We start from the raw sequence: 19,011 nt of genomic DNA, 5'->3' as shown, positions 1-19,011 counted from the left end.
GAAAACGACTCATTTCCTTTTAGTTTTACCAATAATCACACATTTAAAAACGTCAACATGTAGACAATATTTAATACACAAGATTTAGATATTAACTTGGAGTAACAAATCAAAGTGCTTTAAATAAATATAAATTTTATTAAAAACACCCACATCTCAGCAATATCAGGAATGATATAATAAACAGCTTTCAAATAAACTGCATTCAGTACATTACAATACTTACAGTATTTATATCCATCCTTAATTCCATTTTTTTTGTAGCATACCAAACTTCAGGAGAGCTAGGGAAGCCTTAAAAATAAAATGACAGGCAAAAGTTGCACTTTTTTTTTTTTATACCTTTAGTGTCTAACTGCAAAAAGACCAAGTGTGTATCAACTGCTAGCTTAACATTTGAGCTGAGCACCTTTTGTGCATTAGTTAAGCTCAGAAAGTCATTCAAGTAATGTTGACTCACTCAGAAACACTCTGAAGCATCTTCAAGTATGGCTATGCTTTTAACCCGCTATATCTTAGACACCTCGGCTTTCTCAACCACAACCTGCTACTGTAGCTGGGTCCTGTACAACGAAATTCAACAATTTTTTATATTTTCTTTACAAAACTGGAATAGTTTACAAAAACTATAACTTCTAATGTTTGAGCTAACAGGATCCTAGAACTGTAAACATTGCTGTGTTTGACAGTGAGTGTAGTATTTACAAAGACTTCCTGGATAATCTAACCATGAGCATTCTGTTCACCTGAAAAAGCCAAAGCGGATTTTAAGATATGATGAGGATTGCTGATCGAGGGGCCGTGGGTTTATTCGACAGAACTAGAAGAATCTACATCAACATCAAAGAATGAGCTGTATTCCTGCAATACAAATGCTTGGTATGTACAATGTGACATAATTTATTTATTTTTTTTAACACATTTACAATCTATTTTAAATAAAATGTTTCGTAATTCTTTATTAAAAATTTTTTCCTGAAAAAGAAATGAAGTGCTTTCAGAAAATGAATATATGTTAAAGAGTGGGGGTGAGTTGTCACTCAAACATAACCGTCATTCCATTATATATCACATTAATTAAATCAGATAGACGGGGGAGAAAAATCATTATACAATTGCTTAGTGGTTATAAATAAATTTAACTATACACAGGCACAAAGATGTGCAACTACGTTAATAACTGCCCTGGTCTTGCCTCATAGCAAAAGCAAATACATTGCTCCTTACCTAGTCAATGTCATACTTTCCCTTTAGTCAACTCAGTGCATATTATATGTTCAAATTACTTTTAAAAGATTACCACCATTCTACTAGCTAAAACATAAGTACAAAAATTGCAGGAAATTATCTTTTTTCCTCACAAAGTTAGTTTTGTCTTGTGAAGTATAGTAGACAAGAATTATATTGGGATTCAGGATGCAAAGGCAAGTCCCTGAATGAGAAAAAGACAAGATGAATACAGGCGATGAAGTTGTACACAAAATTAATTGAAAATGTCCCTGATTTTACAGTAACATCAAAGCTTCAAGTTCAAGTAATACTTTCTAGCAGATTGATAATGAAGAAAGTAAGCAATGAACTTTTCTGCCTTTTGGTGGCCTGAAGATTTCGCTGTTGTTAACATTTTGAAAGTAATATAGAAAACAAAGGAAAAAAGAAAAGTATGTGTTATAATCCTATTGCCAAACTAGTTTTGAGGTATATGACAGGTAGGTACTGTACATCATTCAATAGCCTTCTCACTGCCCCAAGAGTCTCACATTATATGTTTCTAGCAGGTCGAATAGCACCGTATGAAATAAAATCAGTTGAAACCCAAAGAAATAAAATGAAATAGGCTGTTACTATTCTTTACAACACAAAAACCTAAAGCATTAATTCCAAAAAGGAAAATTAATTTACTGTACAAATCTCACCTTTTTATCTTACAATTAGATTACAATTATTAAAGACCCCACAGCAAGCCAGCTGCCCTCTGAAACCATGATAGTGACACTGAGCTTACCCTGTTTCATGTTCCTCAGTGTATGAAAAGCACATGTTTACTAAACACCACAGACACACAACTACATGTAATATTCACAATCCAGGTTTGTTCAATGAACCTGCAGTCAGGAACTTTGAAACAGTCGCTGACAGCAAATTAAACCTAGAAAAACTAAAATAACAAGACAAACGTGCTGCACAATGATTTTTTTTTCCTCAGAATATTAAAAATGCACCATTAGAACGGCTCAATTTACAGTATAAAGGACATAGGAAAGTGAAAGAAGCACCGATACAATGATAGTGTAAAAAAAAAAAAAAGAAAATTTGCATGAACTTGCAACAGTTTCACGGATTGCTCTTATAACCCTTTGTTATGAATTCATTATCAATTTCATATTAGGGACGTTTAGAAATTAATTACTCTCTTGCTGTAACAATAGACTTTAAACAAATTTTATGATTTGAAGGTATTACCAAAACATGTAACTCTTTATCAAAAGTGCTCTAAGAAACACTGATTTGCTAAAAACCATTATGCTGATGATGATTTGACAATGAGACAGTATTTTCAGTGTCATTCTGTTGACATGATTCATCAAGAGTTTGTCACTCATAGAGAGTGATGTGGTTATAGTGTGAAGGCATTTGAATAAAAATAATGGTAATAAGCACACACTTTAGCACCGTGAATGTTGTAATTCACAAAGTCAGTGTTTTATGCCAAGATTACATCTCTAAAATTTTATAAGAAAAATAAAGCCACCAAAAACGAAACTTTGTTTCCAGTAAAAACAAGTCCTGATGTATCAGACTGAAAGCACCAGAGATTTTGACAGTGTGTATCTTGCAAAAGTAACCAAACAAAAATAAATACGTCCTTAGTAGGGTCACCTAGTAAAGCTTGATTGTTAAAGAGGTGAAAGACCTGATGTGGAAGGTGATTTTTATCCCATCTGATCACAAGTTCCTTTTTCTACTGACACGGCTGCTAACCTTTCAGATAGGAAGGAGTGTTCTAAACGAGGCCAGTGGTGCTTGAGGTCTTAGTTTATCATAAATATAGCACCTTCAGTTTTCTCAGTCTTCTTCCTCATGAGTGTTTTCTACACAAAACGACTGTAAGGCCCTGTGACCTTGGTGAAGGCGTAGGGAGATGTACTGACATAGGTGTTGGTTGTGCAGGACAAGGATCCCTCCATGAGTGTCTGGATGAAGCGCTTATAAGGAGGCTCCCCGCTTGGTTCTGACGGGTCAGGATGCTCCCGCTTCACTCCCTTCTTGCTGCCCTTGCTGGGTGTCCCCTCGCCCCCGTTCCTCTCTGCATCTTCCTCCTTCTCTCGAGCCTTCTCCGCCATCTTGGCTTCCCACAGTGCCAAACCATGCTTGGCCTCATTCATGTTCTTGTGCTGGTAGAAGACTAAAGAGATGCGCGTTGGGTGGTTGCGGTCTGGGTTTTTTAGGGGGGTTGTGGCGTGGAGTTCCCGTTTTGCGCACTCAATGAGGATGGAGCCGTGGCTGGGTGCCACTGCCACGCCACCAATCTCAGGGTCCAAAAAGTTGTGCTCATTGTCTGACCACATCTCAGGTTTCTGGGGTGTTGTGGGTGTCTGAGGAGTTCCAGGCTCCTGCTTAATACTGGGGCCCATTAGGCCCCCATTGGGCAGGCCGAAACCTGACTGTGTTCCAGGGGTCAGACACTCACCACTTAGCGGAGCGGAAAGCACCTGTGGGCCAGGTATGCCCATCTCTGTCTTGATTTGCATACGGAAAGGATCTTGGCCTGGGGGGAACATTTGAGGGCTCTGAGAGAGGTATGGATTCGGGTATCCTCCAAACTGATTGCCTTTGCTTACAGCAGCTGTGTAGTCCAGACTTGGATGGGCTGAGGTTGGTCTTGAGAGGGCGTCCATAAACTGGGGGTCTGACGCTCCGTTAGGGCCATAAGGTGGGTAAGGGCCCATGGGGTGAACAGGCCTCATGCTGCAGGCGCTGTAACCATTGACCTGTAAACCTGGCTCACCATACCTTGGTGGATAGTTGACCTCATAGCGTTGATGCACACTGTACTGCTGCTCTGGGTAAAGCGCTGGCCGCTGTTGCCGATACATGTCAAGGTTCTTTGGGTTTGACGCATAGTAAGGGTGGTAATTATCAAGGGGCATTCCTCCGTTACACTGATAACCTGGATACGGACGATTTGACCCATTAATGTAAGAGTTTGGTACATGGAGCGGGGAGGGGTAAGGGCTGGCTGGTGTTGGTGGCTGAGGGGGATACATGCTACCTGGCTTGGAAGTGCTTGGAAAAGGTCCAGGGTGGTTGGGGAACCTGGGATAGCTGGCTGGGTGTGGGGAGCCAGGAAAGTGGGGAAGGATGTTCTGGTGCTGCTGTTGCTGTAGTTGCTGAGGGTGGGCCCCGAGGGGGTGTGTTGGCTGACCTGAATGTAGGGTCGCTCCCATGGCGCCTGGGATATGTCCTGGAAAACACAATGCCAACAGAAAAATGCATCAGCAAAAAAAAAAACCCAAGTCGCACATAAACAGCTTAATTTTATTTTATTTTAAAGTTATCCCTTTGTTTTTATGTAGTACATTGACACCTAGTCCCTGCAATTACAATCCCAGCATGTCTCAATATAACAGAGCTAAACTATTCAAGATGCCATTTATATACCAAGTCAATATAGACTTCAGCCTACCTGTCCCAGGAGTGCTCTGCACTGTGCTCTCGTAAGTGCCAGCTTTTAACTTGGCCTGAAGGGCCTTCTCTGCCTTAGCATTAGGGGTGTCCAGAATGGCGTTCTTGTTGGCAGCTGCCTTCTTAGCATCCAGCTTCTTCTGCCGGCAAGACTTGGCGGGCTCTGCTAGCATGCGCACCTGGCGGCGGAAGGCACTGAGGACTTGGATGGCGCCTGACTTCATTTTCTCCTGCTGACCCTCCTCACTGCCAAATTCATCAGTGTTGGAAGCCTTATAAAGGGGCAGCACGTGGAGTTGCTCATCCTCTGGGATCTTGCCAATCGCCCGGTTATCCTCCCTGGTTAACGTGCACACCTGGGAAAGTGGGTGAGTTGAGTATTGAGTCTTGGGTATCTCACTTACAGACATTACATAACAAAGTCTGCACTTTTTTGCATTCACAAACACATCTGCTTTTTAAGCCATGCTTAGATGGCACATGTTAATGCATATCACCATATGCAACTGTTTTTACTCTATGCTAATCATATAACGTACAAATAATGGTATGTTTCTCAGGTGCCTGCTTACCACAGTGCTGCCTCCCTGCATGTTGTGGAGGTCTCTGTGAGCGTGGGCGCAGAAATCCATACAAGCAGTGACCCCAGAGAAGGGACGGCCCTCCTTTAGCCCTAGACGACAATCCGGTGCCCTGTGTTCATGTTCCACCTGTGTAAAAGAACATCAGGGAATAAATCCTAATCAGACAGTATGGATCTCTGAAGGGCACTAGACAGTGAAAACAAGAAATCTTCACAAAACAACTGTAGCTTTTAGATAACCAGTAAGTGTTCTTGTTAACATTCTAATGGTTTAAGAAAAATAAATAAATACAAATGTTGTTGTCCACAGTGAGAGGTGCTCCTTGACAGATTTTCAAAAATGTACTCATGCAGACTGTAAGGTCATCCCTACTGATGGTGATTTAATACTTGCACACAAGTTGCATCATTCACATGGAATACAATATGTACATTTGACTGAAAACAATTGATTGGTGTAGATTTGATCCAATAAATGCAACTGAGCAACACAAGGAGTATTATATGCATAATAAAGGATGTAAATCACCAATCTATCAGCAGTTAATAAACAACTATATACATCATTGTAAATATACAGAAAACTTAAATATATATGGATATTTCAAGTCCCACTTTCAATTTATCACAGGTTGTTTGGTATTTTTAAAGGATTGTCAGATTGCTGATTTTTGTGCATAATTATGGACAGTGATAGTGATAGTTAGTGATATTAACTCCATGGACCCAGACTGTCTCATATTACAATGCCCAGATATCCTCACCTGGTTACCATAAGCTTCAGGTGCCAAAGTTTTATACAATGGACCCACTAAGGTTGCCAGATTCTGAAGGTTCTGCTCCAGTTTCTCCTCCTGGAAGAGAATATTTGAAAGTATTTAAGAGTTATCTTCATTCAAATATTTTATTTAGACTAATATTTAGGCTAATATTGTCGATGTACATGGTATACCTCTTTAGAATCATCCCCAAGTAGTTTGAATTTTCTTGGAATTTTGCTCCTGGCAAACTTGCAGCCATTGTAGTACATGCTCCAGGAGCAGCCAAATGAGAACGAGGCTCCACAAGCATCAGGATCTAACCCCTGACATGCACAGGTCCTCCTGAACGACGAGGAGAAAAAGTTAAATGTATCACTGCTGCCCATTTTCTTTCAGTGTTATTCACAATTTATGACTATGGATCAGTTTGCCATGAATAAGATCCAATGCCCTGTGATTTGACGCAAAGGAACAGATTATAAACAAGATAAAAAACAATAGATATAACATATATATACATATACATATATATATATATATACATACATATATATGTGTATATATATATATATATATATATATATATATCAAATGAGAAAAAAAGATAGCATCTAGAAACATGTAAAGACCAGCATAAAATTTAAATGTAGACTTTGGCTCACATGGTGTGTGTCTAGTATAAAAAATTAAAGCACATTTAAATTAAATGTGCTTTGGATAAAAGCGTCTGCCAAATGGGAAATTGTAATTGTAGAAAGACATCATGTTAAAATATATTATTACAGATGCTTAAAAACATAACATGCTCCAAATATTTGGAAAAGAGAATAAGTCCCTCAGCCTGTGAGTTAGTATAGCCATGAATATATAGAGCCATGGAAATTGAATTAGCGCAGCTGCATGTACTGCATGAGTGTATTTGTAAAAAAAAAAAAAAGGCTGTATTTTAAATGTTTGTTTGTGTGATGTAAAGTTGTTTTTCCTCTCTAAATAGCTTTAGAATAGCCTCCTATGATGAATAATTCACCATTCCTTGCTAATCGACTAACTTATGGCTTTTGGTTTCATGTGTTCCATCTTTAGACCAAAGAGAAATTACAATGACAAGCACTGCAAATAATTAAGAATCGTCTAATTTCTCTATCTTAGGCCTTGAGTCAAAGTTGATTCAAAACCATGGTTGTATTATACAAGCAATTTCAGTAATATTCTGAACTTTTTCTGGATGTGAAAGCTACTGCAGCCCAGTATTGCATGTTTGTGTGTGGGTAGAGTTGCTGTTGCTGTTGCTGATGGAAAAATATGTCCAGATTTGGGTCTTTGGTGTTTTGCCACTTACTCTTCATTGAGAGCACAGCGTCTCTGGGTGTGGGCTCCATGCTTTGTTAGAGTTTCACTTAGCTCGAGGTAGAGGCGGTCAGCTAGGCTGGGCGTGATGCCCTCCCAGACCAGGATTACCACAATGATGCAGGCTGTTTCACATGTGTGACCAGCACGCTGCCGCACCAGCACCAGTATCTTTTCCTCCACGCTGGAACGGCGGATCACCTGCAAGATACACAGATGCAGGATTTGACATGCATGCAGATAGTCAAGACATACACTGTAGAAGCTGATTTGCCAATTTCCCTCAAACATTAAATACAAAAATGGTTCTTACCCATTTGGCTATAGGGCAGCCTTGTGTACTTTTTCCTTCCTTGCCTGTATATATTACTTTTTCAATCCTGATGGCACGACCAGTTAGACCAGACCTTTGAAGGCAGAATGGAGGCAATAAAGTAAATGCAAGTAAAATAAAACACAGTGGTTATGAAACTCAGTGCCTGTGTAATGTAAAGTGAGGTTTTGAGGGGTCAAATGTGTGGTTTACCTTTTCTCCATTCCTTCCCGTATACCAGCAACATTAGGCGCAGCTCCCAGGTGAGTGTAGTAGGGGCCCTCATCCTTCTCACTGATTTGTTCTAAATATCACAAAGAAATAGCACATATCACAAAACAATAACACGTAAACATCCATGCACCAAGATATCAGCCATATTCTAAAACTAACATCATGGGACTCACCAACACAGTGGCAGGATGCGATGTCATACTGCGTTTTGATGGGAGTATCCAGTAGGTTCTTTATGGGGGTATCCAATAGCTTCATAGGAGACTCCATAAAGCTCTGGAGGAGAGGTTCCTTCTTAGGGGTGAAGTCAGGAGGTCTTTTAAGAGCTACAGCAGCAGAGGCAGCCCCCAGTGATTCCCCTCCACCCAGGTCAGTGTTGGTTGAAAGTATTGTGACAGGCCCTGACGACTCCACCTTGACTTTATGAGCAGAATTGATGGCAAGGGACTTCTTCTCAAACACAGGCGAAAGCTGATACTGCCTCAGGCTTTGTTCCATAGTGGCCAGGATGCTCCCCTGCCTCTTGCTTTGCTCACATATAGACGGTAGTTGTTCCTGCTTGACCTGCATTCCACCCATGCCTATCTCTCGCCCCTGTAACTGCTGCTGCTCCTGCTGCTGTAATCCAGGTGGCTCAAATCCAGCTCCGTTCTCCATTTTAAGGGCTCTCAGGCCATGTTTGGAGTCGCTCGGGCTCTGAGGAGGATGAGGGGGGCCTTGGCGCTCCTGTCTTTGTAACAGATGCATCCGGAGGGCTGCATGCCTCTGATAGTCTCCGTGGGGACCCGCGGGTGCCAGAGGTAGTCGGGGTCCCCTCTGGAACTGGGCACACGATGCCTGCTGCTGCTGTTCACCTTTAAGATACATCTGTGCTGATACCTGTTGGTTTAACGCACCTTGCGGTAAGTGAGGTTGTGACTGTGTTGGGGTCTGGGGGAAGTCCATGTGGTTGGGCTGGTGGCAGTGGTTGGTAGGCTGTTGTGGTGGAAATTGCTTGAGGTTATTGCTGCCTGAGTTCGGAGCATACTGCCTCTGATGTTGCTGCTGTTGCATCTCTGTTGTGTTATTGTAACTGAATGTTGCATGGTCACTGTGCTGGACGTGTTGGTTGTTGGATTGAGCAGGGTTGTTTCTCATAGGCTGGTTGGGTTGGAGCTGCTGCTGACCTGGCAGAGGCTGACTGTGGGGTCTGTAGTTGGGAGACTTCAGCTGCTGCACTTCAAACTGTGGTGGGTGGGACAGTGGACGTTGTTTTTGAAGTTGATGTTGCTGCTGTTGCTGCTGTTGCTGCTGTTGATGATGTGGTTGACAGTGCTGTTGTTGCTGTGGTGGTAAAAATCCAGGTGACAGTATTTCCTCCAGGTCTGGGTCGCCTTCACATAAGTGCTCTGGCTGTATGTGGGTGCGATAGCGGCTATCTGCCTGCTGCTTTTGGGGGAGGTTGCACTGCTCTGACATTTTCTGGGGTACAGGCTGCTGCATTGGAGGTGCTTTAGAATTCGATTGCTGCCACTCAGGGGCAGTGTTGTGCTGGGCTGAAGCGCAATGTGATTGGGCTGGCAGACAGTCCTGCTGTTGCTGCTGGAAGCCGTTAGACCGTGGGCTGCTATCTGTGAAACCTCCCTGTGTCTGGAATCTTTGCACTGGGTTTGGTTCCAACATCTGGCCATGAGCCTGGGGGTTAGCTGTCTGCTGCTCTGACTGAGGTCTAGGAGGGAAGCCCCTCCACATGTCCTGCTCTTGTGCCTGGGACGACGGGCCACTGGGGGGCCGCTGCTGGGAATGGGGGGAGTTCAGATCTATCCAGCCCCTCTGGTGGGGAGTAGAGCACGGTAAGTTGGCTCTCTGCTGAGACGTGCTATCCATCCCGTTCTCTAACCCAGCATGATGTGGCTGTTGGAGACCAGCTCCACCATGCTGGGTCAGAGAGGCAGGTCCCATGGAGCCCACACTGTCAGCTCCACATGAGTTCCCAGTATGTTGTTGAAAGGGCTGGGGCTGAATCCCATACTGGAGGGCCCTGTCAGTGCCGTGGTGCTGATTTTGACCAGACCCAGGTTCCTCACTTTGCCCCATCTTCTGTAGCCCAGGGTTGGGAAAGGGTCCAAACCCGCCTCCCTCTGCTGCCTGGAGAGGAGCATTGTGCTCCAGGAAGGAGTTCTGGTTAAACTCCTGGTTGGGTTTCCCGTACATGCCTTGGGAGTTTGAGTCTTCTGGATAACACTCTGGACCATTTTGATGCTGCTGTGAGCTGTTGGCAGTATTTGCAGATGGGGCCATGCCAGGCAGCTGACCTAGAGAGAGCTCGCGCTCCTGACCAGAGTAAGATGGCTGCTGCTGCTGCTGCTGCTGCTGCTGTTGTTGCTGCTGGTGGTCTGCTCCATAATTGTTGGAGTATCCATTCACCATATAGGGGGCAGAGTTATAACTGTTGCTGCTTTCAGTATTGTGGGATGCCCCAGGCTGCTGTTGCTCTGAGGCAGGCATCTGAGCTGAAGTGGGCAAACCTGAGGTTAGAGAGGGGGGTTGAGCACCTTGACTGGGCAGCTTATTTCCCAGTGAACCATTGACAGCATCTGGCTGTGACCCAGATGTTTGTGGTGCAATGGACACTTGCTCAGGGTAATACTGAGACAAGGTTTTCTCTAAAAGATCACCTGGAGTGTCTTCCATGGTTGTGGGGGATTCTACAGCACCGTTTGGAATTGAAACTTGTTTATTCCTTGAAAGACAGAAGATATCCCCGTTTGGGAAATTACAGTTCCTCTTGTCTAGTTTAATCTCTTTCTGTGGGGCATCACAGTCAAACTCTGTTGCCTTTGTCAGCTCAGGAAAGTCGTCTACCAAACTGGAGCTCATGTCGTCATTTCCTTTCAACTCAGAATCCACTCTGAGTTTCTTGGGCTGGTGAACCAGTAAGGACTGGTCAGTGAGCGCATGCTTCATCTCCCCGTTCATCATGTAGGATCCTTGATCAAACAGCCCTTGCACTGAAGCAGGGCTGTTGCAGTTCTCCCTGTGCCTCTTCATGGAGTTGACCCCTGCGCTGGGCTTGTAATGGTTCCAGTTCTCGTTCCCAGTGATCTGCAGAGAAGCTCCCTCTGAAGACTGGCTTCCATTCTGGAGTTTGGTGGCAGCAATCCGGTTGTTTGGGTTGTGAGCTGTGCCAAATTGTGCTAATATTAGACTTTCTTCCGTCTCATGTCTGGCCTTTTCTGTTTCCATCTGGCCTGCTCTGAGTCCATCCACAGGGCTGCCCTCTGTCCGTCCTGCAGAGCAGAAAGAGGGAGAGAACTATTTGGTTACTGTTTATTAAATATATCATCGTTTGGCCTATAATAAACAATATGTTTTGTAACATGATGATATCTCACAGTAGAGCCAACATGATGAGAGCCATTTGATGGATGCACATAAACTGGCTGTGGAATAGAAGTAATCCCTAATACATTCAATTGAAAAATATCAAAAATAGGACTACTTGTTATAGCATTCTCTCAGCAGCGTTATATTTTCAAATACAATAATAAGCACAGTGTAATACAAACTGCTGCACTGATGGGAAATTTTAACTAGAGCCATAGAAGTGAGTGTGGGAAGGGTCAGTACAGTAATGTGTTAACACTTGGGCCTGAATGTGAATCAGCTGGCAACATGATCCTGTCACAGAATTAGATTCACCCCAACCTCGTCCCCCACCCACTCACAGCCCGGGTCGCAAGTAGGAAGAGAGAGAGGAGATAAGAACACAGACCAGAGGTTATCCCAGGACAACGTGAGCGGACAGTAGGGTGTTCGCATTTAATATACACGGCATGAAATTAGTGTGCTCTACCATGTTTGCACTGGGCAAAGACATCAAAATAAATGTAGATCAGTGCTATTACAGGGGCTAGATATCCTGACAGAAGTAACATGACATTTGTCATTTTGTAGTCACTTTTTTCAGTACCACCTTACAGTACCATGAGTGCATATAATTTTGATATGCATTGTGACATTGAAACATGGGCCTTTCTCTACAAAATCTACAAAATGCAGTAACAGGGCAATTGCCTACTATGCCCAAAATGCCCAATTTTGCACGTGACAAAATAACAAGGAAAATGCTGATTGTGCCCTTTTAAGCAAACCCTATGACTGCCAAATTGTCATCAACCAATTGGTGCCCAGTTTAGTACTATAATAGACTCTTTCTCAGGCAAACACTGAGGGAAAACATGGCTAAGTTATGCACATTCCCCACTCCTTGCTTTCCCCTTTGCTCCCCCAATATCAATAGGACATTAGCAACTATTTCAAATATTAAGACTAGAAACATGCTCTAAATAAAAAAAAAAAAAAGAGGGCAGTGGCAGCATTCTTTGCGTTCTCAGCATATTTAAAACACACACAACCCATAAGGCAGCTGTGTTTGGCACTTTTCTTCTTTCACATGTAGGGAAGAGAGAGGACACATGGCTTTTGTCAACATGCATACCAACAGCTCCTTGCTTCTTTTTAGACATATACATCAAACAATGGCATGTGTTCAGATCCATTGGCTAGACACTGACCTCATTCCATTTCACTGGGTTGAACTGGGGTGTACAGATTTACTTGCAGCACAGGGTAAAATGAATTGCATTGTAATTTCTAATGGGGTGCAAATTTGACTTTAAGGTTTTGACATTCCTTTTATATGAGCTAGATTTTAGGCAAAACCTATTTTCATTATGGCATAGCTATTTTTTTCTGAATTTGATTATTGTTAATTAGTTGTCACATCAAAAGAATTAACAGAACATAATCAACAAAACATTAGTCTGGCTGAGAGAAGGAGGGATAATGCAAGGTTAACGTCCCAGATGGTAGATGGGAGGAGGAGTTGGCTGCTTGTCAGCTGTTCAGAGGTGGCATTCCTCCCCTTCTATACCATTTTAATGTCAAATATGCAAACACAATTCAGCTCCAAAGTGTGAGGCTCTTGTTATCAGCATTATGATCTTAACATGATTGAGTTATAATGGGTATTTAAGATTAACCCTACCACTAGTTTACCACTGACTTAATTAATCATCACAATAGCGCTAGGACTGCGTTAGGCGTTAGGTCAAACTCTGTTTAACTCTTTCTAGGGTAAATGTTACTTGTTGGTGGAGTTGTTTGCAAGGACAAGCTTATATTATTGTCAAACAGAGTTTGATAATAATATGTGAGTGAATATTTTCATGTTGTAAGCTTCATGTTCATGTTGTAAGTTTCTCTGCTTGCTTTCAGCTGGGCATTAAATCTAACATTTTACTGTACTACATATTATCAGCTTAGGAACCATCAACACTGTCTATTTTTGTGCATTAGGAATTATAAAGAAGGCAAATGTAGCTAACAGAACTTGTATTCCAACTTGAAAAGCTAGCTTTTCATTTCTAACATCAGGGGGCAGTACAGGTAGGCTAGCAATAAAGGTTTTATGATGCAGAGAAGACCTTCTACAGAGAGTAAAGGAGCGTACAGCAAGCTTTCAGTTTTTTGCCTCCCCTGCCCCCTCCTGCCTGGAGCAAATAGATTCCAGTGATTCCAGCAGTCCATTGATTTCTGTCTGCCACCCTCAATTATTAATGCATGTCACATCCGCAGCATCTGCAAAACAATTGCGGTGCACAGGCACAAAGAAGAGCCGCAGTCTAATCCATCATAATTATGAGCAACTCCTCTGCAGATGCTAAAGGAATGGGCAGCTGAGGAGCTCCAAGAAGGGCCCAGAGTCTATGTAAGTCCTTAAAAGAAGGAAAAGGTGGCACTCCTTTGATCAAAACTGTCTCCTCAAATCTTCATTGCACAAATCTTTTGTTCACATTTTTTTTTTAAACAATCTGGCCACAACAATCAGTAAAAGAGTCAATGTTGGGCCATTAACTAAGGCTGGCTGACAGCAGAGAGAAATGACATCCCATATGTACATTCATGGTTGTCAGGAGAGGAGGGGTGTTCAGGTTTTACAAAGCCTGTGGCTTGAGTTCAGTTGGCTTCAATTTGCCCTCAATTAAATCTGCATCCAAGATTGTAGGTCATGGGCTCATCATGCCATTTGTGTGTGTGTTTTCATATCATGTGTCTTGATCTGCTTACTGTTGATTCACACAGTCTCCACTCTCCTCACCTACTTAAAAAAAATAGAAAACACACTGATGCAGATTGCTCTTTGGCCAGTGGCAGTCAATAGTATAGGAAATAGAGACGGCCATCTTTTCAAACACGCTGTGCTTGGCTCTGAATATGTTTTTCATTTTTTTGTCCATATACTTCAAAAAGCATCCTACAGCAGTGCCTACTCTTCTACTACTACTACTACTACTACTACTCTACTACTCTACTCTGCTCTGAATACTCATAGGAACTTGAAGGGTTTGGGTTGGTTTTGGATCTACAAGACCCTTTTTGAATGTAATCTAAAAACATAATAGCTAGGTAAGTAGCGATTTTTTTTCAAAATTTTGTTTTATAACCTAATCATCTAATGTTTTTGAACCGTAAGCATATGTAGCAAATGTTAAACTTGTGCCATACAAGACTGAAATTTCTCTCAAGAAACGTAAGCCACAACTGTTAATTTTTTCACCTTTGCTTGCAGCTAGTTTTTGGGTTTAGCAGCCTCAGTTTTCAATTTTTATTATATAATGATGATTTAATTGTCCATAGCTAACCTCATCTAAAGCTAGGCTGTTCGCTAACATAAGGCAAATAATAGGAAGATCCTAATTAACTTGTGACTGAGCTCTGTGAGATTTTACAAAATATTATTGCATTTAGGTTGGAGAATGTAAATTAATGGTCAGAGGTACTATCAGTGTTCAGCACCTCTAAAGTTACTTGCTTTAGTTATAAGTGAAGGGACAGGCTTCAAATAGTCTTCTGTAAATGCTTTGCCACAGTATGTTGGCGTGACTGCAAACTGTAAACAGCAGTGTAAGTAAATTTGTTCATCAAGTCAGATTAGGCTTGACTTTTTCAAGTTTTTTTTATGGTTCTCCAAGACTTGGGTCAATATATTATACAAGGATCTGGATATCATGCGCATGTAAATGAATACATTGAAACAATAACTCGCCCTGATTTCTGTTCTTGGAAAGCTGTCAAAATTGAAGTCAGCAAAACTCTCTGTATGTACTTATAACAAGTAAATAATGTCCTTTTGTCCATGGAGCTCTGAGTGAAGCCACAGGACACAACTGCAGAGCCGCTATGGTCAGATAAGAAAAACATGGCACCCAACCTTTGAAAACATAATTGGATCCAGCTTTAGATTCCCATGAAAGCCCTCCTGTTAATGTGAGCACACTGTAGGCTCACTATAGGCACTGACTGATGTTGAGGCGGGAAAAAGGAGAAAAAAAATTATAAATAGTTGAGGCAGTATGGTATGTTTCATTTGGCACAATAATGCTCCGTCATTGGGGCTGATTATCACATCTGGAACCCATTACAACTGCTGATGATACTGGCAGAAGAGCTGTCATCTTCAAACTACATCTATTATTCTAAGCCTGAGCACCTTTATTGAGGAATGAAAAAAACAGAGGAGGGGGATATGTTTGTATGTACAGTATCCATTTCAAACACAATAAGCATAGCCTAATGAAGCAAAAACAGCTATTGACCACATGGATAGATTAACCAAAGAATGTCTAACTAAAAAATTGGAAGGTTTAATAATGCTTTGCAATTTATGGAAAAATCTCTTAGGATGTAGTAGATTTTAATAAAAGTGGATTAGATTTGAGTGTAGAAATGCCTAATATACAACAGATTCAACTACACACATGAAATGTATTCCATCTGTGTGGGTAGACTGGAGACTGGGCTAGTTTGCACGAGTTTCTTTGAAGGACTTTAAATGGAGCACCTGCTGCGCCGACTGACATGAATACTGGGTGAAAACTTCATTCATCTTCCGACTTAAAACTTAATTTCAACTGCTTTTCAGAAAGTTACTCATTTCATAAAGTAATTCAAGACCTCAGAACCTCACTCACTTTACAAGGGATTGTTTATAATCAGTTTCCTCAATTTCCTTAACTTTTACACAACGTCCCAACTGACCACGTGGGACATGAATCAGCTTAAAAAGTCTTCACTCTGTGGCTCAGCCTACGCTGTCTGGACCGAGATGATCATGGGAAACTGTCAGGCCCAGCTCCGGCCAGGCAGCGCTGGCTGGTTGACATAACGATCTCCTCCCCTGTGTCAATCACCCCTCCAGGACATTAGCAGCCCTCCAGACCCCCGGTGTTAGAGTGCTAAATCTCCCACTAACGAGCCAAGCTGTTACAAGGGTGTCTGGGAGCTCCTCTCGTTGTCACAACAGAGCCAGCGCAGCCTGTGGCAGCCAGCTGCCTGTTAGCAGGTGGGAGAGAGAAGCAGCACACCGAAGACAATGGGGAACTCTCAGGTCAATGGCTGAGGAAAAGGGACTTAAAGGTGTCATAAAGGTGAACCTAGAAGTGAACTATTGTATGTGTCTACTGATTTAGGGTTATTAGTCATGAGGATGGTTTATGGAAGATTTATTAGAAATTTAGACATTTTTTAAGGCAGTCTAGATGTATGGTATTGCTTTCAGCATTAACTGCAAAGTAAAAAAAAAAGATCACATACATAGAATGCTTTTGTTCATGATTGATGAACTAAATGGTGACTGTGATATTAAAAGCACAAGATAAGCCTAAAAGACAATTTGGAAGGCAATGACGAAAGAATATTTAACTTCATAGATAAATATCTAGTATCATATATAGTATTATACTATACTATATATAATATATAGTATAGTATAATATCAAGTCAGTAACTTTTCAGAAAACCTAGCAGAAACTATTATAATTATTAAAATAAAAAGAAAGAGTGTACAGTATGTGAGGCAAAGTAGACCAATGTTACAGCTCTTCCATTAAGAGTTTTTAAAGGGCTATTCTGTAATTCTGACCGCCATCGACAGTGTGTTGGAACATAATGATAGACGCAATGCTGGACTACCTGATTGGTTGTACTCAGACGGTATTATTGGACCCAGACGATGATGGGTCTCATGAGCAGCTTGGGCAACAAGTTGCAGAGATAATCTCCCTTTTGCTGCTGTCAGACAGTGGAGGATGTACAGTAGCACAGCAGGATCCCACCGCTGGCATCGTAATAAGAAGTGACACTGAGCCTCTTTATGTTTTTGTTAAAATTTAAATGTGTTATTTCCAAAAATGAGTGCGAAAAAAACATGTGGGAGTTATGAAACATGCATACAGCTCCTTTGATGAATAGCAAATGGCCTTAGCATTCAGAAGGCGTCTTCGTCTACACAACATCACAATCGGATGTCCTCACACATGGCAGATCTACTAATTTTACAATGTGCTATACTATATGATCTGTTAAAGTGAATGCTGTAGAGTGGTTGGTTGGTTGCAAACTGTGTAGCTTTTATGCAGGAAATGAAGAGGGTGAAAATGATAGGCAGTCATTATGATTAGCCTTATACTGCACTATGTTCTTTTTCTTTTTTCATGTAGGACATCAACAGCTTAATCAATCTTTCTCAATATTGATGCTGCAGTTTGACTGAGAAGAATGACAGTTTGCTGCTATTAACAATGTAGATAACAAATAAAAAAGTTAGTGCAAATTTATGTCTAACAGTGAGCACTACTAGGAATAAAAAAAATCTTTGATGAAAGCCAGAAATTTAATCGGTGCATATGCATGGTTTTTGCAGTCGGCTCTTTGCTCAGTCAGAGAACATCACTTCAATAATTAAACTCAGTTTGGGTTCTAAAGGAACTGAGCATAAGGGAATGAATAAAATAAATGCTTGTATCTTTTCAAACACTTCTACATATACAGTATTTGATCCCTAAAAACATAACAATGAGGTAAGTTGCTATTTCCCAACCCCATGTGACTGGCTCTTTGTTTTGTCTGCCCCTCAGTGGAGTCTGTAAATCAGTAACCAAGTCATGAGGTGAACATTAGTGCTAAGCTGCTTTCAGTGCAGCTCCAGTCCTATGGGACACACCAGAGTTTACAGAGGACCGAGCCGAGCCAAGCAGCTTGTCACAGTTGGATACACCCACACTGACAACAAAAAAAAATCTTTGCAAGCCCAGAACAAAGCCAGAGATCCCAGCTGAGTGTGTGCGTGCATGTACGCCTACAAACATACAAACACACGCACACCAATTACGCAATGTTGTAAGCATAACTTTGACTTGTGCTTGCTTCGAGACAATTGGAGTATTGGCCGCATCCTGTTGATTCTTTATTAAAAGTGTGATTCACATGGAGATCTATTTTTTGCCCTGGAATTAGAGCACTAAACTAAACCAGAGGCACAGTTTTGCAGTGGCTTCAGTCTAGATGCCTGCTGGAACTTATAATGCTTGTGTCTTTGATCTATTTTTGATTTCCCTTGTAGTGGCTAATGTCCACCAGGGAAAATAGTGCTGTTTGTTTCAGTTTATGAGATGACTCAACTTGCTTTGCTTGAACTGAATTCCCAATGACGGTCCCTCTCCCTCCAGAAGTGAGTGCCTTTGTCTCTATATAGTGTTGTTGTTGCTGCTGTGTTTGGTTTCCGGATCCCTCCCTCTCCCACAGCCTCTCCTCCAATCTTCTGCCCTGTAATTACGCTCCAGGTTCCTCTCTACTTCTGGCTGCCCTTCATCTACTTCCCTCCTCTTCGGTCTATCATCTCGCAGGTGATTGGCCCGTGCAGTTATGAACCTGTCTGTTAAGTGCTATTGTAGAAACCCGGACAGACGTTGCCTATAGGTATTGCCTCTATAGCTATGTATTTGCTGGCATTTATAGATGGTCAGTTGGTTTAGTGCTTTGAAGCCTGGGGGCAAGGGTGGGCTCTTGGACACAGTGTGACCAGTGTTGTAAAACAATGGAGACAGTTTGCACAAGAGTCATTTAAGGGCAATGGCTAATGCACATGACTGTAGAGCCACATTTAAAAATGACCGTTCACTGTTTTGATTTGAACATTGCTGTGTTTTACCGTGGCAAAGAGTACACTTATATTTTGTCTGTCCATCATTTTGCCGATACTGGAG

The 19,011-nt window shown here is 41.8% G+C and overlaps 1 protein-coding gene across 1 annotated transcript; it reads right to left on the bottom strand.

The window, feature by feature from the left end:
- Nucleotides 1-54: 54 nt before the first annotated feature.
- Nucleotides 55-11,149, bottom strand: LOC139650591 (methylcytosine dioxygenase TET2-like). The gene is made up of 9 exons (XM_071527300.1): nt 8,098-11,149; nt 7,904-7,994; nt 7,691-7,784; nt 7,370-7,578; nt 6,222-6,372; nt 6,034-6,123; nt 5,259-5,396; nt 4,688-5,042; nt 55-4,465 (listed from the first exon to the last, which is right to left on the bottom strand). Exons 1-9 carry the CDS (start codon nt 11,147-11,149, stop codon nt 3,093-3,095), a joined length of 5,553 nt encoding a protein of 1,850 aa, XP_071383401.1. The 3' UTR covers nt 55-3,092.
- Nucleotides 11,150-19,011: the final 7,862 nt, after the last annotated feature.

The sequence above is a fragment of the Centroberyx affinis genome, unplaced genomic scaffold, assembly GCF_046629955.1.
Source record: "Centroberyx affinis isolate AG114_WGS23_722 - 3 ecotype Tasmania unplaced genomic scaffold, CSIRO-AGI_Caff_v1 ptg001516l_1, whole genome shotgun sequence".
In the NCBI taxonomy this organism is placed as follows: Eukaryota; Metazoa; Chordata; class Actinopteri; order Beryciformes; family Berycidae; genus Centroberyx; species Centroberyx affinis.
The sequence above is the reverse complement of the archived record's forward strand: the minus strand, read 5'-3'. Positions and strand labels throughout refer to the sequence as shown.